This window comes from Rhinatrema bivittatum, chromosome 11 (assembly GCF_901001135.1).
Source record: "Rhinatrema bivittatum chromosome 11, aRhiBiv1.1, whole genome shotgun sequence".
Classification (NCBI taxonomy): domain Eukaryota; kingdom Metazoa; phylum Chordata; class Amphibia; order Gymnophiona; family Rhinatrematidae; genus Rhinatrema; species Rhinatrema bivittatum.
Window position 1 is genome coordinate 94,080,941 of NC_042625.1, and position 23,058 is coordinate 94,103,998.

General features: G+C 41.0%; 1 protein-coding gene across 1 annotated transcript in view; it reads left to right on the forward strand.

Moving 5' to 3' along the window:
* The window catches only part of GRIK3 (glutamate ionotropic receptor kainate type subunit 3), a 214,374-nt gene that overhangs the window by 145,077 nt on the left and 46,239 nt on the right, over positions 1–23,058 (forward strand). Inside the window, 5 exon segments of the mRNA XM_029620012.1 lie at positions 2,515–2,685; positions 4,015–4,158; positions 9,483–9,590; positions 14,551–14,664; positions 20,664–20,867. Of these exon segments, the coding sequence (XP_029475872.1) occupies positions 2,515–2,685; positions 4,015–4,158; positions 9,483–9,590; positions 14,551–14,664; positions 20,664–20,867 (741 nt within the window).

Here is a 23,058-nt window from a genome sequence, read left to right on the forward strand (position 1 = left end):
CACCTACCACTACCTGTGAGGCTATTTGTTTCTGCACAGTCCAGCAGGGACGACTCAGAACTTTGCATCATCTTTAGTTGCCGTCTCCTGCTTTGCTGCTTTCTTTTGGGTGGTTTGTGCTTATGTTAACTGACAATAGCTGCAGTTGTCCGCATGGTGGGTCTAAGATTTGAGAACTCGCTCAGACTTGGAAGATCTTTGTGCTTAAAGTAAATATGCCAAGAGACAGTGGGAGCCAAGAGATGCATTAAGAGAGCACAGCGGCATTTAACTAAATCACCCCCACTGACTGCCAACAACAGGCACTTGGTCAGCTGCCAGCTAAGTTAGGGTTTATATGATTTCTCTCTTCATGAACAGCACAAAGGTCACTCTTCTTTATTTGCAGACTGGGTAGCTTGACCTTAATGTCATAAAGGCTTTTATCTCTTGTTTGATGGTAATCTGCAAATTGACATTACAAATTCAGTCTCACTTGTACAAGATAAGATGACGAGACCGTGAGCCTGTACTCCAAGATGCCTCCTAATATATACTGAGCAGAAAGCTTCGTAGGAAACCTCTGTATATTTGCATGACTGTAGTGGAAAAAAACAGGGCATCATTAAAATAATTTTGACATTATGGTAGAAAGATATTGGTCCTTACTATTATTTATCATTCTAAAGTGCTACTAGACAGATGCAGCACTGTACAGGTACACATGAGAGTCAGTCCCTGCTTCATGGAGCTTATGATCTAGTCAACACAAAGATAAATGACAATCAAGTCTATGGAAAGTGCATTTTTTGTACAAAGTGGTGAAGATGTAAAAAACCATTTCAAAAAGGTGGTTTTAAACTGAATTTGAATACAACCAGAGAAGGAGCATGAGACACCTACTCAGGAAGTCTCTTCCAGGCATACAGTGCAGCAAAGTCAAAAGTGGAGGAGAGGTAAGAGATAGAGGTAAGAGAGCTATGCATATCCAGCATAGCTCTCTGCTTCAATGGCAGGGGGAATGAAGAAAATGTGATTTATATTCAGACAACTACCAACAAGGTCTGAATTACATAGTCTGGGTAAAACAAATAGGCATGGGTGTAGCTTGCTTGTTACGGCGGGTACTACCCTGAATCAAGCCTGATACTTCACTTAGAATACATATCCAGCGCAGCTCACTGCTTCAACGGCAAGGGGAATGAAGAAAAGAGGATTTGTATTCAAACAACCAACAAGGACTGAGTTACACAGGCTGGGTAAACAAGCAGTGGGAGTAGCTTGCTTATTACGGCGGTTACTACCCCAAACCAATTAGCTAGATACTTCACTTAGATGCAGCTCCAGCACTGCTATCTATGATGGCGGGGGTGGAAGAGAAATAGAACCAAAAAAGTTATTTAAAGGGACAAGAGTAACAAAAAAATATGAAAAACAAAAAAGTGTGAAAGCTTGCTGGGCAGACTGGATGGACTGTTTGGTCTTCTTCTGCCGTCATTTCTATTTTTCTATGTTTCTATGCTTGCTTGATGAACGGAGTTTATGAGTGTGTAGGGAGAGAGAAGAGGTGATGAGGAGCTGCTGAATGAACGCATCTATAGGTGAGTAACAGACAGGAAGCCAGTGTAGTGACTTGAGAAGAGGGGTTACATGGTCATAGGAACGCTGAAGGACGTTAAGTCATGCAGTTGAAGTTTGAATATACTGAAGAAGAAAAAGATGATTCAGTGGGAGGCCCACGAAGAGCAAACTGAGGAAAGGAAGAATTTTAGCATGGTTGTAAAGGAAAACACAACATACTTTAGCAGTGTTTTGGATGTGGGTAGAGAGGAGCGGCAGGCATCAAAGATGACCCCCAAGGTTAGGAATGAGTACTTAATACTCATTTAGGAAATAGAATATGGGAAAAATACCACCGGAGTAAAAATTAAGTCTAGAAGACAGAGAAATGGATAGTTATTTTCCACTCCCCACAAACTGTCATATTTTTGAGAGCAACTCAATACCTAGAAATGGCTAATGGAAGCCCTACCTCTTCCATCTCCACCCATCCATCCACATTTATATACATTGTTATAGGTTATGGAATACTTTTTACTGATAAAATATGCAAATTTGGAGAAAGAAATGTATTTCCTCAGCATCTATGTTATGTATCACCTATATTTTTTCAGTGCCCCCATTTCGATAAGAGCTCTTTCATATCGACTGTGTCTCTTGTTGCTCGTCTCTTCATCCTATGTATTTACAGTATCTACCAATATATTGTCTCATTGGGAGCATGGCCTCTCTTGCAATAAGGTGAGCATTGTGAATTGTCACGTGTCTTCAGTATTCTGCTGTTACCTACTCCCATTTGTGCATACTGTTTAAACTAATGGAGTCGGCCAACACCAGGCATCAGAATTCACTGACCCTGGCTTTGGAGAAGCTCCACTTCAGACATCTCTCTGCAAAAATCTGATAAAAGAGGTGGGAAAGAAAAAGAAGGGAGACTCTTAAAAAATGTTTAATGCATCTCTCCTTCTCGTACAGGATCTCTATGCACTGGACCTAGAGCCCTACCGCTACTCTGGAGTAAATCTCACGGGATTTCGCATCCTGAACATGGAGAACCCCTACGTGGCTGCCATCGCTGAAAAGTGGGCCATGGAGCGGCTTCAAATAGTTCCCAGGCCGGATGGGGTTCTGAATGGAGTTATGACGGTGCGACAATTGTTTTGTGATGCTTCTCATGACCAAACAGAATGGTTGACTTCAGTCTGAAACTTTTCTCTAAGGCTGACTTTACCGCCGCTCTTTAAGACATAACTGCACAGGTGCATGTACATCTTAGCAAGCTTATCTGTGCCTGCTCTGTGTTTTTCAGTCACTCATCCAGAGAGACCAAAATCCAATTAAAATATATTTTTCTGCATTTTTTTTTTTATTTACCATCTCTTAGTCGGTTCTATTTATTGGAATCGAAGAGCAAGATTTTGTCCAGGAAAAAGTTTGCAAACTTTCCAGCATGTTCACTACTGATGGCAAGTTTGGAAGGTTAAAATATATTTTCAAGGAAATTTTAGATTTTGAGCAGAGGTGTTCAGTGACATGAAATGAAATAAGGTTCTTTCTCTTTATGTCCCAAGCCACAGAAAACAGCTTTTTGGAATTCAAACACAGGATAAAATAAATAGTACTTGAAATTATAGGGGCTTCCTGTCTGGCTTCACGTGTCAAATTCTTTTGGTTTTCTGTTGTTTTTTTTTTTTTTTTGGGGGGGGGGGGGGTATTTATTTAATGTATTTATTGGTTTTATATGCCGTCGTTCGGAAATACCATCACAACAGTTTACGTATTTGGACATGGTCAATAAAATATAAATAATTAGAATAACAGAACAAATAAAATCAAATAGTGCAACTTATTTCATGGATAATCAAAAAGAAAGAAAAGGAGACAAAAAGAATGGAAGGCAAAGATAAAACAATCTTCTGCACTATGGGACTTTTTAAAGTAAATACTTCTATGGAGAATTAATCTGTACCATAAACATATATAGCATGAGAGATTTTTGTCAAACACCACATTATTCTATAATCCTTCATAAACAGCCATGCCTTTAAGTTTTGTTTAATGTTTGTTTTTTTTGTTCAGTTTGTTTGCTAAATTGCAAAAAACATTGAAAAAACAAAAATTATCTCGAAAAACTGAAAACTGAAACACTCCACCTTTCCTCCGAAAGAAGTATCTTGGGCCTGCGCATGGTTAACAATTTGTACCTGCGGCAAGTTTTGAAGTGAAAGCGTGCAAATGTTTTCTTTTTGTGAAAGGTCCACAGACTTTGTCCCAGTGCTGAAAGTTGCCCCCACTTTCCCATGTACAGGATCATGAGCTCAGTCTGGGAATATCAAATATCCCCGTAGGAAGAACATTGTTTCAGGCTCTTGCAATGATGATCCTAAAATCCTGTAGAATGAACCAGCCTGCTAACCGTGCCTCTCGTCCACACTCCTCTCAACTCCAGTACTGTCGTTCCCCCCTTTATTTTAGACAGATGCGGCTCTAACGTTTGATGCAGTCCATATCGTGTCAGTTTGCTACCAGCGGGCTCCCCAGATGACTGTCAACTCCCTGCAGTGCCATCGACACAAAGCCTGGAGGTTTGGTAATCGCTTCATGAATTTTATAAAAGAGGTAAAGCATGCTTTGCAGCCCAAATACTTCCCTATAAGTGTATATATATATATATATATATATATATATATATATGTAAAATTAAAATGAGATTTGCTTTAGATGATAATGCTCTAAGCTGTTGATCTATGCGTGCCATGAATGAACGCACGCTTCTGAAACCAGAGTATGAGTTCTTTCCAAGTGCTATGTGGAATTATTTACTTGTTGCAGTATGTCTAAAGACGTAGGCAAAGGTTGCATTTTTCAAAATATATTCTTTAAATTGGACTAATTGTGATAAAAATGTAATTTGCATGGTGCCATTAAAATGACAAAGCAACAGTGGCCTCTAGGGGTCAGAACCATGCTGCTTTGTAAAAACTTTATTTTTTGGTAATTCTTCTGGGGGCAGGGACTATGCCTTGGAGAAGAATGGTTTCTTTCTTTTATAGAGCTAAAAAACATACTTCAGCTGGGATGTAGCAGCAGTCCAGTCCTATAGAATGTTAATCACTAGTTAAGATGACCACTGTTTGTCAGCATCAAGAGTTATCGCCATTAAATCTGTGCACCTGTCGCCGGTCAGGTTGCTCTTGGGCTCTAATCACTGTTTCATTCTATAATGCAAAGGTAAAAACCTTCCAGGTGAACAGCTTAGTTACCTCGTCTTCTCTCTGCCAGTTCCTTGGGCTGCTTAACAACTTATATTTTCATCAGCAGGAGGAGAATACGGTTTTTGCTAATGCACATTAAAGGATGCCCAGTGTGAAACAAGTCGCTGTATACAACCAAGACCTTTGCACTCCATGTATCTAGCTGCCAGCTCACATCTGTTTGGTCTGTTGGTCACGATCACATTTCTGCACTCAGGAGCCAAGCAATAGAAACAGAATATAGAATTAGGGCTGTTTTTTTCCATTGCATCACCAGACATTTGGGACCGCACTATTAAATGATGTCGGTTAGCCCTAGTGACATTTTAAGTCTTGATTCTTTTTTGTTGAATTCTGACTTTGTAAGGGCATCAGTAGAGCAGAAGCAGCTGAAAGGAGGCCTAATAGAAGTTCCTGCAACACAGGAACTTTAAAAAATGCTCTCTAAAAGAAAAAAGGAAAGAGGCTATGATAGAAATCTTCCTGTATCTAGTAAGCTTTAGTAAAGTACAAGGGGTAGCATTTTTCATATATAAAGAAGCTGAAGGACAAGGGTGGGGAGAGGAGGTCATGATGTGAAGTTGGAAGGTTGGAAGCTCAGAGAAAATGTAAAGAGACACTTTCTTCCAGGTATCTATCACTCTCTCGGTAATCACAGGGGTGCCAGCAATCCAAAGAGTAGCAGAATTTAAGTATCGCTTAAGTCAAATACAGAGGATGGTGCTATGGGAAAATGGGGGAGAAAACTGGAGAGCAGGCAGAGTCAGTGCTGAGCAGGCTGGGTGGGATAGGGAGTCTTGATCTGCTAACAGCAACTGTGGTGCTGGGTTATGATAGCTCGGCAATGAAGGCAGCCTAGCCCTTTATCGAAGCTTTACAGAATCACTTTTCATCTCTTCTGAATCAAAAATATTCAGAATCCTTATGAAGCTCTAATTCTAAACTAGAACATGGAATTGAAAGATTCTGGGGGGTTTTGTATGAGATCTGTGAGCAGAAAGAAGAAAAGAAAGCATTTATTAAAATGTCATATTGTCTCTAAATATTCCTCTACCACATCCTCTCTCTCTTTTCCATCCTCTCTGTTTTTCTCTTCCTTCTTTTGCTTCTTGTTATTTAAAAACTGTAGCTAGTAATCCAAAAACACTTCATGGTAATTTTTTTTTCCATCCTTGCCTTAGCATTTTCATCTACTGCTTTGAACAGGTCTAGAGAAATCATGTATTTTAGAGTGACATTGATAGGAAAATTGGAAATAACATGAGAGAGTTATCTTTATGATGTTTCCATTGGACTCCATCTGCAAAATACATTTGTGGATGTCTTTAAAGCCGGTTTTGGTTCAAGTGTGAATGGAAACAAGTCTTTGGTTGAACAATTTCAAATGCAAGGCACTTTATTGACTTGGTGATATAAAACAGCTCAGGTACTCAAGGTTTTATATAAATACTCACGAGGGACCAGATGTCTTGGTCAATTTCAGTTTTTTGTCCAGCAAAGCAGATCATCATTTTGAAAGAATTTCAGTGCCTTACTTGGATACTGTGCAGTTAGATATTTTTTTTTATAGGCATAGCATCAGAGGTAGGAGAAATAATCTCTGAAAAGCTTATATATGACAACATCCCTGGTTAATAATTATGTTGATCTCATGTCAGTGTATCATGGTTTGCGCTGGATCAGTTTTCTCCAGAACAAGTGCATTCACTAAAACTCTGCACCATAGCAGCCTCTGTGGGAAAAGTTGATGTCCCCAGTTCATTTGCAGATCACTAAAAGTGCCAGTAAAAGGCATTTATTGTAATTGTAGTTGATGTTCTCAGTGGTGGGGTCAAGGCTACAGGGCAATGGTGAGTGAGTTTTCTTTTTAACCAAACCTTCTTTGCTAGGATGGTTTGGGGAGAACTTTGACTGCTGTTTTCTCCATTGTACTTTCTGGGTGGGTACATTTGGAAGCTGCCTTTCCTGCTGTTTCACACCTATCACATGCATTAGCTCGCACTTGCTAGGAAACAATAATTACAACTTTTTCCATGTAAAACTCGTTCCTTGCCAGTGCCCTAAAATGTCTCTTTAATGGTTTAATGGAATGGCATTTATTTTCAGTATTGTTTCCTCCACTTCAATTTAATCAATACAGTTGTTCTGTCATGTTTCCCTTTGTTTGGGGTATTTGGGATTTCCTTTGCTTTCTCTTTAGAATTAGGGATGTGCATTTATCACATCTATTTTGGAGGGTACGCATGTACCTTGCCAACTATCTAGTAATACATATTATGCGTGTATCTTTAATAATAAGCTATGCGCATAATACCTATTTTCCCATGTGAACTAGAAAGTCGGCAAGGTATGCACATACCCGCCGAAACAGATGTGACAAATGCATATACCTATTAAATATTGCTATCAATTTACAGTTTCTCATTTTTTGACATCAAAAGATTCCACTGTTACTTTTATTTATTTAATTAAAAAATATTTTCGATTTTCTCAAAAATGCTTGTGTTTGAACCACTTGGAGTTTGTTCATTGCATGCACACAAGAAAACTTGGATAAGATGTGTTGAGGTTAATTGACTAAAATTTTCCTCCAGTGTTGCTCCCATAATCTGCCTTTTAAAATTTTAGCCTATTGATTTCTCCTTTCAAAGTATCCATTGTGCCTGTTGGCCAATGACCTAATGCCATGCACTGCTTGACTATTTGTGCATTTGACCAGTGAGAAATTAAAAAGTTCCAGTTTATGAAAAGGCCATCATCATGATGAGGACATGGTGAGATCAAGGAGACATTGTATAATGTACATTAAATGCTATGTATAAACATGATTTTATCTTAATTAAATTAAGTAAATGCTGGAGATATTTTTCCTTTTATCCCCTCCCTCCAAATCTAAGTCTTCAGTTGCTTAAAAACAAACAATACTCTGAAACCATGTTGTGTGTGTCATAAAGAGGGTGACCACAGGGCTCCATGTCATGAAGGACAGGCTGGTCCAGTCCTGGCTTTGCTCCCATTGCGCCAATATATTTAAGACATGTTGCTCTGAGGAAATTAGAACCATAGAGGCCAATACTGAAAGCAGTCTGTCCAGATTTAAAATTGTGCTAGACTGACTGCCCTGGATTTAGCCGGCTAACATTTAATCCAGCTAAAAGTTAGCCAGCTTAGTCTTGGGCAGATTGGTTATCTGGTTAAATTTGCCTGATAAATGCCAATTTTCAGTGTTACCCTGCTAACATAGCTGGACAACGTTAGGACTGCTGGAGTAAATCCTAACGTTAGCTGGATGAACTTATCTAGCTAACTGTGACATAGGCGGGTGGATTCAGTGGTGCAGCTGTGCAGCTGAAAATGTCAGCAAAGTTGGCCGAATAAGTTTTTCCAGCCAACTTTGGTAGCTGACTGGTGGTTGAAAATGGACCTCTTAAAGTCCAGATGTGCAGTGGGTAAAACCAGGAATGGCTCAGTTTATCTCTTTGGACATGAAGCTGTAGGATAACCATCACCCTTGCTCATAAAGACGGTACCTTTCAAACTGGCGTATGTGCACATTTTCGCTCATATGATGGCCTGCACTCAAGTACATGATCATTTTATAACATGCATACACATATGCATGCATGTTATAAAATAGCCTGGCTGTGCACACATGGGCACCAAATTTTAAGTAGTCACGCAAATCCCGCTTTTACCACATAAATTGAAGGATTTTAAAAGGCGCATACACCAACATCATTCCGTTTTACCAGTCCATCCCCAGTTCGTCCATTTAAGAGATGGGTCCTCCAACCCTTAAAACCCCGCAGATCTGCCTATTTTTCTTTATTTTTTTAACTCACACGTCATCCATAGCAGAAGTAAAGTTTTGTGTTAGGAGGCCTCAATGCGTGCTGGATCGTGTAAGTATTTACACGCACATCTCAAGTTCACGCCCACCTAGACCACGCCCATGCCCGCCCCTTTCTTAAAACTTCCAAGATGTGCACGCTCTAGGAGATACATGGGTATCTCAGCAGCTTTTAAAATCCGCTCAGCACGCTCAAGGCCAACATATTCACGCCCCCGCCCTCCCTAATTAATGCGAGCATTGTGCTTTTAAAATTTACCTTAAAATAAGGTTCTGGATTTGTATTCTAAATGTAAGGTACATTATACAGTAGCTTCTACAGTTGCATTAATAATGATGCAATACATAGGGAGTGAAATTGTTTTGCCTCTGGATTTTGAGAACGTTCATAAGGATGTTCATACTGCCTGAAATAAGTCACATGGAAGGGCTTGTACCACTCTATGTGCCATATTTCATTCTTGTTGCCCGTGAAACAAAGATCCAGAAGACTTGAACCCAAAATAAGACAGAATTAAAACTTCAGGCAACAGGGGTGCCTGCAGTTGGCAGACATCAGCATGCGTGGCCTCTTTTGCTTGCGCTCTCAGACGTGCCTCAGCATGAGACTTTACACAAAAGGTGCAAATGCAAATCAGGGCGAAGACTATAATAGAATTTATGGAAGTTACCAGCTTGTGCTGCAGTGTGAGCTATGATGGGGGTGATTAATTAATAATCACAGTCTTCTGGGAAAAAGCATCAGCATGAGAAGTAATTAAAATGAAGCATTGTATGGTTGTATGGAACTATGATTTATGATGCATAGTAATTGCCTTCATGTCCTATACCTCCTGCAGGCCCAATGGGATGGACTAACGGGACGCATTGTTTTCAACAAAACAAGTGGATTAAGAACTGATTTTGATTTGGATATCATTAGCCTGAAGGAAGATGGAATTGAAAAGGTTGGCAAGTACTCTCTCCTGCTATATGTTTTAGTGACACAAGTGGTTGTCTCATTCTGTCCACTGGGACCCGAAATTGGTTATAATGGTTCATTATTGTAATATAAACCACAATAGCCACTGACCCCTACGGGAACAATGAGTTTGGTTTCTCGGCCATCGTGATGTGTGAGAGAACGTTCTAAATCACATCATGTTCAACAAGCAGAGTCGCACTGGTTTTATTTCTGCCAATGTATACAGGAGCAGTAGTGGGGGGAAAGAAAAAAACCCTCCCTTTTACCCTCAATTGGATCTGAATTGAAATCCATAGCAAATTCTGGAAATCTTGCTGAATGTTCGCTGCTGGGGGTGAGAGATCAGCATTTGACAGTCCTACTCTGAAAATGGTCCTCAAGTTTGCAGACACTTAGCTGCGACTTTGTGAATGCACCTGAGGCATTTTGGGGGAATGGGCAGATTTTCAGCTGCCACCCCTCTGAACATTAGAAGCCCATCAGAGTTAGCTCCTGTTCCTAGGGATGAATGTTCTGACCCTATGTGCTGTGACACAAACCAAGTCATAACCAACTGACCCATCAATAATCAAAGCTGATAGAACATTACCTGTGCATCCCACGCATACAGATCGGTTTTTTCTTTCTTTTTATTGTACTGGAAAACTAGGAATGTTTTGGTGTGCATGAGCATATTGTGTTTGTGACAGAAATACTCATTGCTGCTAAGTAAAGGTCTGATGATTTTAACAAGGGAAAATGATCCTATTTCCTCCCCACTTTCATGATTTCACATTTGAACTGTTATTTAAATGACACATAACTGACACGTAACTGAACTGTTATTTAAATGACACACAATAATGCATTCATCCAAGTTAAGTACAGTGACCCTATAGAATTAAGTGGTTAATGCTTTCTGTTCCAAAGGTCACGCTTCATAAGCATCATTTTTGTAGCTTATTATTTATTTACATTTTTCAATTGTATGAAAGAAATACAGTAGAATCAGTTCAGTGTATTTGGTGTCATGAAATGAGACCTTTCACTTGTATATATATATATTCATCTCCAGTAGGGTTTGCATCAGTGCCTATGATCTTCCTTATCTGTAGATTACTTTCAGTGTATGATTATATTTTTGTAAAGCATAACAGTCACATGCATTACCATGAAACCATAGAATAGATCCTGTAAATGCAAGGGGAAACCTCCTGAATAGGATATTGAGTAGAGCCTTTTAAGATGTATGTGATATTTATAATTTATGATGTAAAATAGCAGTCATGAAAAAGCTCACAATGAAACTGTCACACTTATGTCTTAAATGATCATCAAAAACCCTTCAAAACAACTAGTGCACAAAGCCATTATTTTCACAAATTAAAAATATTTTCAGATGGTAGATCTGCCTGTAGATGCCGTAAAGAGACCTGGGGGGGTCATCACCTCTGATGACCTCAAGGTAGCAAGTCAGTGTAAAAAAGCATTTTGGAAAGCTAACAATATATTTGGGTAGAATGAGAGAAATAACATTACCTGTCTACAGTTCTATGACCAGACTCCACCCTGAGAACTGTTTTAAGTCCTGGAGACATCTACAAAAAGGCATTGACGAGGCAGAGGCAATTCGAAGGACGGCCACCAAAATGACAGAGGGAGCGAAAGATGTGCTCTCTAAAAGAAATAAGGGGAAGAGAAAAAAATGATATAAACATTCAAATATCCAGCAGGCCTCAATAAAGAGCCAGAAGGAAGCATTTTCCATCCCATGAGAAGCTGAAGGACAAGGGGTCCTCACATGAAACTGAGAGGAAGGGAGAAGATCAAGCAGAGCATGTTACAGCCCAGCAGCTCTCAAATGGGCTAACTGGATGGACCAAGCAGTCTTTTTCTGCCGATTTGTCTTCTATGTTTAGATTTAATCATGATAAATGTGTTTTTAAATAAAGATGTTATTTAGGCTACCAGATATTTTTTTCTAAAGCCACAGCATTTTCACTTTGGAGTCTGTGCTAGTATTTGTAGGCAAGGTCAGTACAAATTTTGCTTTGCGTCAGTCAATGTATTAACAGGGCAGTTGGCAGCAGTGCGGTCATAGCAGTAAGTGGTTTAACCCCCATCACTGTGTCAGCCTAGATTACTGGCAGAGTAATGCAGAGACAGAATGGACTTCTTGTCTGCCCGTGTCTGTCTTTTCCATAACACGACCGGAAAACTGCAGGCAATGATTTGTATGCAGTCATCTGCGATCTGCATTCGTGCTTTGGAGAATGTTTATTTGAGATGCCAAGAAGAGGATTCTTTGCTCAATCTTGGAAATCCCCATTAGTTCCAACACCCAAACAGTTGTGATCACCGAGACATGATAGTGAGGCCAAGACTGTATTCTGCTCTGTTTTGTTTTTCAAACAACGGAGTCAGTGCATGCCACCAGCAAATCCCAACAAGCAGAGGAAACGAATAAATAAGGCCCAGCCAAATCCTGCCACCTCCTGTGCCGCCTGCCTGGTTACTCCAATAGATCCTAGGTACAGCACTATCTCTCTGCATTCAGATGACTCTGCTTTTATGCTGTTGAATATTGTTTACCGTAGGCTTTTGGCAGCCCTGAGTGTTACTGTGTGGAAGACCTAGATCAGTGTCCTGCATCTCCTTCATCAGGGCTGGAATGATGAGGGAACCCTGGGTGTTGTACAGCATCTGATGACCAACTCCTGGGTGTGCTTAGACGTGGCTATCAGGAGGGCACAGCTGGTGCAGAGGCTGGTCCAGAAAAGGAAGAATTGGGGGGAGGAAGGCACCTAAGCCTAAAATCATCCCATTTCCCTTTCCATTACCGTATCCATTCACAAACTGAGTCTCTAAACTCTTTGGCGAATGCAGGAATACCCACAAAGTTATATAATGTAATATATCAGCAAGAATAAATACATATAACTCTATATAATCTATATCTATACAGATAAATGTATTTCTTATGAGTATATTACATTATACAAAAGCAATTCCAAGTCACTGGTGCTGTCCTCCTGCCACTGCCGTTCAACCCTTACTCTACAATACAGTAAACCCACAAGAAGCTGGTAATCCCTTTGCATACTCAAAGAGGATGTTTTCGTTCGTCTTTAATCCTTAGTCAACGCAAGAGCTTCTGTAGCCTTGCTTTGTTTCAATCTGCTTGTTTTGTCAGCAGAGACTTTAACCTATCACTGTCAAAGCTCCCAGGCTTCTGTCACTAGCTGCTCCCTGGTAATGAGATGCCCAAATGTGATTGAATTTGAAAATCTGTTTAGTGCTGCTCTTGCAAGCTTATATTTGTTGAGCTTTTAGATTGCCAGTATGGAGGAAGGATATTCGAAGGATTAAAGTGGTATTACCCAGGGGTGATTATTTGCTTTTTCTCTGTCAGACACCCAGTTTTGTTGATGAAATATTCATGTTTCTGTTGTTGCCTTTTTTTTTTAATTAACACTCTTTCGAAATCCCAAAGTATCTAAAAGTGATCTGAAGCTCTGACCTAAATTATGAGGCGGCCGTTATCTTGGTGGGAAATTACGCAAAAGCTGCCAGGGACAGAGGAAGCTCAGAATCAACAGAAGAAAAAAAAAAAGGCTGAACATGATAAACATTACCTCAGCAGCGTGACCCAGAAACAAATGTGAGGAATATTATAGGGATGTAACAAGAAGGCACCTCCCAAAAAAAATCTCCCACCTTAAACTCGTTTGGATTTAGCTATGAAAACACTGACAAAGTGACATATTATTTAGGAGAGACTCCGAAATGAGTCTGGTGCACATTTTGCAGGAATTTGAAATGTTTTGATGTAGCGCAGAGATCCTCTGGCCTGGTCCTGGAGAAATCAGGATTCCTCTCAGGTTGCGATAGTATCTACGACTAACGGAGGAATGTTCCAGAAAGCCTAGGAGCTTTCATTTATTTCCAAAGAGCTCTTCAGACGTTGAATATTTTGCCAGCGACTGCATGCAGTTTGGGATGAATGCTCATGCAGTCAGTCACACAAACCCTGGACATTGTATTCACTAAAGCATGACCACAATCTAGAAGAGTCTTTCTTGTGGAAATGCTTAAGACAAGGAAATGACCTTTGTCTCAGAACTGATCAAAACTTTTGTGCTATCCTATGCTGCAAGCTTTATTCGAAGAAGCCGGGCTCTTTGATCTTCATTTTTAAAAAGTGTTAGAAAAAGATTGCTAATATTAAATGGACTCCACCTCAGATCTTAGCGGCTCCTCCTCACCTTCATTGGGGTGCATTTTGTTGGGGAACAGCTTCTTTTGCCATCGCTCAGAGCCAACTTACTTTACTCGGGAGCTGAAGTAAGTTGTGAAACAACGGAAGAAAACAGAAAAAGGTAGGGTTTAGGGGGTGGGGAGGAGAGGAGAGGGGAGGGGGAAGGGAGGTTAGGTAGGAGGATAGGGAACTGGGGAAGGCCGGAATGTGTCGTCGTGCGGAAACCGCAGAAGTCCCCCCCCCCTCCCTTACGCCTGCACATACGTGTGCGGATTATAAAATCTGGCACGCATGTGTGCGCGGCCCACAGATTTTCCACCGTGCACGCGCGCACGCAAAGTGGAAAATCTACCCCTTGATGTCTGTATTTTCTCGAGTACTATAAAGTTGGGGAGGACCGCACGTACTGCCGAAACAGAAGAAACTAGTGCTCCTCTCTATAATATTTGTATCTCAGCTTTGCATGGATTTCCTGCTTGATCCGTAAAGCCGTAGAATTTTATTTCTGGTCAACGGCTGCTCACGGGGCCGGGACTGGCCCCTTTTTGCCCTTATCGAGAGACCTGGCCCAGTGCAACACTGAGAGCTTCTTGGTGCAGCACAGAAGCGTTGACATCACAGGCAGGAATAACGTGCGCTGGCGGAGCTGGAGCGTGGCACCGGTGCTCTGGCAATGCAAGGCTTCATCTTTCTTTCTCCGCTGCAGGTTGGAACGTGGAACCCTTCCGATGGGCTGAACATTACTGAAGTCTCAAAGGCAAGAGGACCCAACGTCAGCGACTCGCTAATGAACAGATCCCTGATTGTCACCACTGTTCTGGTAAGGCTGGCTCTTCCTTTTGTTATTTTAATGATTAATAAGCAGAAATAACAGGAAACAGATGAGTTTCAAACTGCTCTGCCATAAGTATTAAAACGTAACATCGGGACTTTTGAAAAAACATATTTTGAAGACTCCATCCTGGACTTTCTGTCCTCTTCCACCTTTTCACTCTATCCCAATTTTCATTCTATCCCAATTATACATATCACACACATTATAAACTATATTTGTCTCCAGTATCTAGGGGCTGAAAACATCCTTTGTCTTTTTGCTTGAACTCACCTATAAGGCCCCTAGTCAGGGAGCAGCAATATCAGCCATGTACAAAATACGTTTTTAAAATTCTTTCAGTAACTCCTCCATGACTTGCTGCATACCTGGGGAATGTCATTTTGGCAAAAGTCGCACATGCTGTCTTACACCTCTGACTGATGAACGCCCTGTAGTACTGTGTGCGTTATCACTTGTAGTGTCATTGTCAGGACGGAACAATCAACTCCGAGGTGTGTGTGATTATGTAGTGCTCTGCATGCCCGCTTCCTATACATACACAAGAGTATCAACTGCTTGGGATTTACATGTAAAGCTTCAGCGTTGCTGCGGTATTTTACATAGCGCGTTTTGCAGATACAAAGAAAATCATCCCGACTAGCCGGGGCAGGGCCGTGTGCGACCGAGCTGGAAAAAAAAAAATGTAAACCAATGTGACAGAATAAGTGGATGCAGAGTTTGAGCGACAACATTGCTAATGAAGGAACAGAGGGAGCTAGGAAGGGAGGTGCCTAGCTGTACATAGGAAGGGAGCCCAGCGGTGGCAGGTGTGTGTCTGGGGGTGGCTGTTTTTGAGGGGTTGGCCCATCAGATCTGGCACTGCTCCCAGTTGGAAGGGTGTGATGGAGTATGGGGGTGGCGGGGAGAGGGAGAGAAACACTTTTATGAGCGCCCACCCCTCTGGCTTCCCTTCCCTTCTTGGCGGTCGTCCGAGTAGGGGCTCAGGGCCAGACCAGCGCTCCAGGTGGAGTTCTGTCACTTTGGAGAACTCTCTCTGTTCAGCAGAGCGGCAAGGACAGTCACACGTGGAATCGGCAGGCGAGCACTGCCAGCTTGGTTTTAAACCATTCAAACCGTGCCCTTTCTGGGGGACCTTTTTTTTTTTTATTGTTTGTTTGTTTTTAATTTGATGGTGTCTTGGCTTCCGAGATGCTTTGAATAAATTGTTATTTATTAGGTTCCTGTGTGCCGTACAGCATAAATACCAGGAGAGCTCACCGTCTTCAGGTTGAGGCCAGGGAAGTTGTCATTCACTCAGGAGCCCCTCCAGGCATCTGGCAGAACTCGCTTGAAAAGGGTTTGGACAAGCTCGTGGAAGAAAGGTCCATAGGCAATTATTAACCAGATAGACTTGTGGAAAAGCCCGGAGGCGTGGATCTGCCTGGCACTGTCCGGGACAGGGTGCTGGGCTCGATGGGTGAGTGAGTCTTAAGAAGCAGAGTCGAGGAACATTGAACCTGTCCAAACTAAGCAAGAAGAAGCTTAAAATGGAAAGAAAACCAACTTGGGGCATGAGACAGCAAAGGTTGCATAGCTCCGGCTTGGCTCTTACACAGGTGTTTTTTGGTAAGAGAAGGTAGAATTTCTGTAGACGGAGAAGCAGAAGGACAAGCGGTCATCATATGAATGTGGAGGGAAGAAGATGAAAGTGTGAGGGACACCCGGGATGGGCTTGGGATGGACACAGAGGAACCTCGGTGGCGAGTGAAACGAGGGAGGAAACCGGAGGCCGAAGAGAGCCTGTGGCAGCACAGCAGACAGGCCCTTATGGTCCGACCCATGTTTCTGAGCTGATTACGCTGTCACATGTGGAGGACGTTGCATAAAACAGTGAGAATTTTTAAAAGCCATTATCATTTCACTGGCAACGGGGAGCCCTTGGGGTAGGATTTTACGGTGGTGTAAATGATAGGGAATAACCAGAGAGAGATTCTTTGAAAGGTTATTTTCTTCTTTTTCTGATAATTGTTTTTTTCTTTTGCTAATATTGAAATGACTTGTTTGAAAGTGTGCTCTTTATCCTGCCGCCCAGAAAGGCTCTCACAGAGCAGAGTAGGAGCCGCGAAGCTGTGGAATTGAGGGCACCTTGGCTGAGAAATCGATTAGCAAGCTGTGAATTGGTTGTCTGGGCACTTTCAGCAATAAATTGTGAAATAGTCAATGAATAAATAGTTCACAGAGCGCCGAATTACCCCTTAGGAAATGCTCAAACCTCCAGATGCATGGGCGAGGCTAGCAACATTTTAATGTGGTGCTTCGGCTCTTGAATGTGTATATGCTACGTACTGTGCTTCTTGAAAATGAATACTTTGATAATCTTAAAAAGTCGGTGTATTTATTTCATTATCTTTTGACTTGTGTGGTCTTTGTCCACAAATAAAATAAGAAAGTGATATGTACAAAGCATCTTTACCCACCTGGGTGACCTCCTAACTTTTCAGAGTTATGCCGTCCCCGTAAGTAAACTTTAATTCCAACAGACCAAGTTCATTGAAAAATTAAGCGCCCCTGTGCCTCACCTTACAGAATGGAGTAGCAATGTGTGGGGAATAAAGTTGCAAAGAAAACTAATTGGGCTTTTTGTCTTTTGCAGAAAAACTTGGGAAAAATGTCTAGGATTTGCCAAATTTTTATTCCTAGAATTTTTTTCTCACCCCAGTTCCATTTTTCATGAGTAATAATTCACCCATTGCTTACCATTAGAAGGTCTCATATGGGAAGGCTTCTGCTCGAATATTCCACATTGCAAATAAGTATTGTGATGCAATACGCATATGTAAATCAGTTTGATAGCATGATTCAGAAAAATATCACGTGAAAAATATAAATGTTTAACTTATTGGTTGTTTTTTTGTGTTTAACAGAAACAAAATAAAACAATATATAAATAGTATGTTCACTTCCATTGTGGTACAAATCCTGATCTGTGCTCAAATAAGCACAAAGCCCAGATGTGAGTAATCATTATAGACCCCTTGCTGGATTTTATGTAGGAGCATTTGATATTCTGTCTCCTCCCAAAGTTCGCCTCAAGGCAGATTACAATAGATTCAGCACTGTGGTGTCATCTTGACCACTGTTTTTTGCAACATCTGGGCTGGATTTAAGCTGCGCATGCAGATGTCTCTTTTTCTAGTAACTTCTCATGTCAAAGTGATTGAGATGAGGGGGCTTGGACAGAGGGATTCGTGGAAATGGAGGGAATTTGCTCCCACCCCTATGCCAATATTAGCTTGCATAGTGTAGCTAGTCTAATAACCTTCGGAGGCATTGCCAAGGAAGCTAGTTGAAATAAAAGGATTAAAAAAACCCCCCAATCTATTAAATATGAAATCTGTCGGTATTCAACCCATACACTAAGGGGTTAATTTTATATAACAGATTGCCTAAATTACATGGCAAATGTGTGCATAAGTTACACCAGTTTTCCAAGGCAGAGTTACACGCATATGTTTGCTTTGGAAATTATTCCACCAAGTTTACCTGCATGCAATTATATCTGCTATTCCGTGCATGGAAAATTTGCATGCACACTTTTAAAGATGCAAACATAGACATCCCAGCTCAATTCCTAGGAAAACCTTCACTCAGTCCAGGTAAACTTGCAAGTGAGGAGGCCATACTCACAGAACATTGCCTGCATACTGGGCAGGCTACTTCTGCACATAAAATAAATATTGCTGTACTCATGGGAATTCCTTTGAACATTGTGCTCCACGATGGTCTCTTACTTCAAAGAGGGCCATTTTCAAAGGCATCTCCAGGGGTAACATTTTGCCTTATCTGGCAAGTGGCCCATTGCTCACCCAATATTAGGGATGTGCATTCGTTTTCTTCCGTTTCAGAGGGTATTCGCGTATCTCTCCGACTTTCTAGTACATGCGGGAAAACGGAGATTGTGCGTGTATTTTTATTAATGAGACACACACACATGCTCTCCGTTTCCCCTTGTGTACCAGAAAGTCGACGGGTTAGGCAGGTACCCACCAAAAGAGAAGAAACAAAGGCACATCCCTGCCCGATAGACAGGAAGCTCTTGCACATGTGCCAGGCAATTATTTCTGTATTTAAAATCTTTTAGTAACTGCTTCCCAGGTATGTCTGCACTTGGGGTTACCCAGAGCGAGTGCAGGCGGATCTGGGAAAGGATTTGCTCTTCCGTGCATACGTTTGCCCTTTCTACGGCCTTCAGCCCTTCACCCCCTACTGCCAGCTCCCGACTTTCTGTCCCGCCGGGTGCTTGGATTAAACGTCTGCTGCGCCTTGCCTTACTCAGATCCAGCCTGAACACACCACATTTATGAGACGGCTTTAAAATCTTTACCCCTAATTATCTCACTCACCGCCTTATTGATTTGAGCTATTTTCTTAATAAATGAAATTCCCAAAGTCTCTTTTGCCCTGAATGTTTGTCTTGATTAGAGCAAGCGCTGAATTTTATGTGTTTTTTCTCCAGCGTTGCACATGTCGAGCAGCGCTATAGAAGTGATAGCAGTTTTGCATTTTCAAACGTATTCGCGCAAATTTCCTCAAATTATTGTGCACAGATTAACAGGGTTAATTGTGTGCAGGTAGCTTTATTTCTTTTATTTATAAAACTTATATAGCGTATAACTTGTCCAAGCAATAAAAGCAGATTATAGTGAAACACATACATAATTAAAACCAAAAAAACACAATAACCAGACCAGACCAAATATAACCAAATTAAATTAAAATAACAAATAAGTTTAACAGTTAAAGCCTGCTGCACTTAACCCCCTCAACCCTGTCAATAAGTAGTCAGCCCCACTATCATCTTCTCCAATCCCTAGGGATGTGCATTAATTTCATTTGTTGCCGTGGTTCCCGCATACCTCATGGATAAATATGGATAGTATGTATATATTTTTATTAATGAGTTACATGCAAACTATCCATTTTTACCCGTGTACTATAAAGTCCGCGAGGTATGCAGGCACCGCTGAAACAAATTAAATTAATGCACATCCCTCGTGATTGGAGAAGATGTTGATAGCATCTTGACATCTACATGCATACCGCCGAAATGGATGAAGCAAATGCACATCCCAACCAGCGCCATCTCTTCCTATACACTACTCAGAAGTAGGAAACAGACGTGTCTTAACCAGTTTTTGAAATTTCAAGTAATTGCATTCATTTCTGATCATCATAGACAACTCATTACATATCTGAGGAGCATTAGCAGGGAAGGTTCATTTTGAGGCTCTACTAGTTCTAAATTTAAACCCATTTGACAGCTCTAGCTGTGCAGTCAGCGTGGCACAGATATGTTGTCTAGAACTATGCCAAGATAATTTAGATGACAAATACTGAGGTCCATTTAAACCTAAGACATGAAAAATTAACACAATCAATTTAAATTTCACCCTTTCAACCACCGGAAGCAGCTGCAAAGTCCTAGCTCTCCTGGTTTTCCCACATACTAGTAGCCGTGCCGCACTGTTCTGGATTAACTACAGCTTTCTCACCAAACAACCCAGTAAGCCTACCAGCAGACTGCTGCAGAACTCCAAAATCCCCATCACGAGGGTCAAAACTTTTGGTGGGATAATTTTCAAAGACAAACATACACCCGCATTTTCAATTTTAAGATTGTTGTATCTTGTACAATATTTGTTGACTTTCTTATGAGGCTGTTATGAAATTGCTCCCAAAATGAACAAAGTGCAAAAACATAGATAGGAAATAAGCTTATTAAATTTTCAGTTCAAAAGTGGGAGAGCAGCACACCTCCAAAAATTAAAATGTTTTTTTAGTGAGTGTGGACAAATACATTCTTCTGCGTGACTGTTTCTTCAAATTCTGGCATCCTTCATAAAGTAAACTGTGCATAGATAGCTCAGCGATCCATCAGCCTTTTAATAGTGTTTTTCTTGATGAACAGTCAAGAAGTCAACCCTCATGATTGTTTCCATTTCCAGGAAGAACCCTACATCATGCTTCGGAAGTCTGACAAACCACTTTCTGGTAGTGACCGTTTTGAAGGTTACTGCATTGATCTTCTGAAGGAACTGGAACGCATTCTTGGATTTACCTACGAAATCCGACTGGTGGAAGATGGGAAATATGGCTCGCAGGATGAGAAGGGGCAGTGGAATGGCATGGTTAGAGAGCTCATTGATCATGTAAGTCACAGTTATTTTACTAATGTTGGTGATGCTGTGTGACATATTAATTGGAATGCCTTCTGCGCTGAATGGAGAAAGCACCAGACTTGTCTGCCCAATTTATCTGGTCTGCAGAAATACAGGAGATGTTGGCAGATAAAGACCACTAGGTCCACTCAGCTCATTTATACCGGCCTATTGTACTGTCACAGGTCTTGCTTGATCTGTGGTGTTCTGCCTTCCATCGTCCCGAATATCCCTTTGTCAGTCCCATGCATGCTTGAATTTTGCCATTGTTTTGGCTCCTATAATCTCTTCTGGAAGTCTGCTCCAAATGTCCAAAATCCTTTCAGTGAAAAAGTATTTTTTTCAGATTACTTTTTAAAATACTACCTTCTAGTATTTTAGTTAGGCCTGCTAGATATTTGAATATTAGTACTGTATCTTCCCTTTCCTTTCTAGAGAATACATCTTTAGCTACTTCAGTTTCTTTATGCATGGCTTATAATTCAGCCTATGCACTGTTTAGGTGTCTCTCTCCCCCACCCATCCATCCTTTTGAATTGCCTCTACCTTATGAATATCCTTTTGTAGATGTGGTCTGCAGAACTGAGCACAGTATTCAAGGTGGGATCTCACCAGAGATCTTTACAGAGGTAATATTCTCTCCTTCCACTACTAATATCTTTCTTTATATTGTAGATAGATGGGATATATATTTTTAAATATATACTTTTAGCTTTCCCAACTGCTTCATTATGATGACTGGCTACCTCAACGTCATCAGAGATGATCACCAATTTTCCCTGTAAGGTGCTTGAGGAACAGCTGGCATTTTTCTCCCTGCTCCAACCTTGTCGCAGATTGCACTTTGTAGATCTAACAGCACTGCTGACTATGGGGCTTCTCGCAGTTGAAACAGCTGGATCACCTAACCTGGAGAAGGTCTCCCCCTTTCCAAACTCCCCCCCTCCCCATGGACCACACAATCAAATTTCAGTTTTCTCTTTTCAGCATTTTACATAATATCTTGTTAGCCAGTTGGACATTAGGAGACAGAATAGCAGGCTGATGCCTTTCATTTATAGAGGACTTCATCCAACCGCTTACCCCATCTGCGGTTCTAAGGGGCAGAAGTGATGTGGAGGTATATCTGTACTTCTCTATAGAGGTGCCTCTGCACAAAAAAAAATGGTTTCTCTATACAGGTAACGTTTTACAACAAAATGACATCTCTGTAGAAGTGCGTAGGTACAACAAAATGACGTCTCTATAGAGGTGCCTAGGTACAACAAAATGATTTCTCTATAGAGGTGCCTAGGTACAACAAAATGACATCTCTATAGAGGTGCCTAGGTACAACAAAATGACGTCTCTATAGAGGTGCCTAGGTACAACAAAATGATTTCTCTATAGAAGTGCCTAGGTACAACAAAATGACATCTCTATAGAGGTGCCTAGGTACAACAAAATGACGTCTCTATAGAGGTGCCTAGGTACAACAAAATGATTTCTCTATAGAGGTGCCTAGATACAACAAAATTATGTCTCTATAGAGGTGCCTAGATACAACAAAATGACATCTCTATAGAGGTGCCTAGGTACAACAAAATGATTTCTCTATAGAGGTGCCTAGGTACAACAAAATGACTTCTCTATAGAGTTGCCTAGGTACAACAAATGATTTCTCTATAGAGGTGCCTAGATACAACAAAATGACTTCTCTATAGAGTTGCCTAGGTACAACAAAATGATTTCTCTATAGAGGTGCCTAGATACAACAAAATGACATCTCTATAGAGGTGCCTAGGTACAACAAAATGATTTCTCTATAGAGGTGCCTAGATACAACAAAATGATTTCTCTATCGGGGTACCTTTGTTCAATAAAATGGCGCCAGTCCCAGGGCCTGTTGATACTGTTTTAGGAGTCTGAGGATGGAAGGGATATTTAAGGGGCTTTGGTGGAGGCAGTGACAGAGGGGAAGAAGGGCAGATCCAACATTTATTCTTTTTTTTCTTTTTATTTCACTTGTTGTTTGTTTATTTTTAAATAGATGAAGTGAAACAAAATAAAAAAAATTTAAATAACAAAATGAAAAATAAAACTAAAAAAAAAAATGTTAAATGCACTCCCCCTAGTACTCAGGGTGCAGACTCAGCTTAGGTCTGTGGACAAGCCTCAGTCCAGCCTTACCTCCCCATTGCAA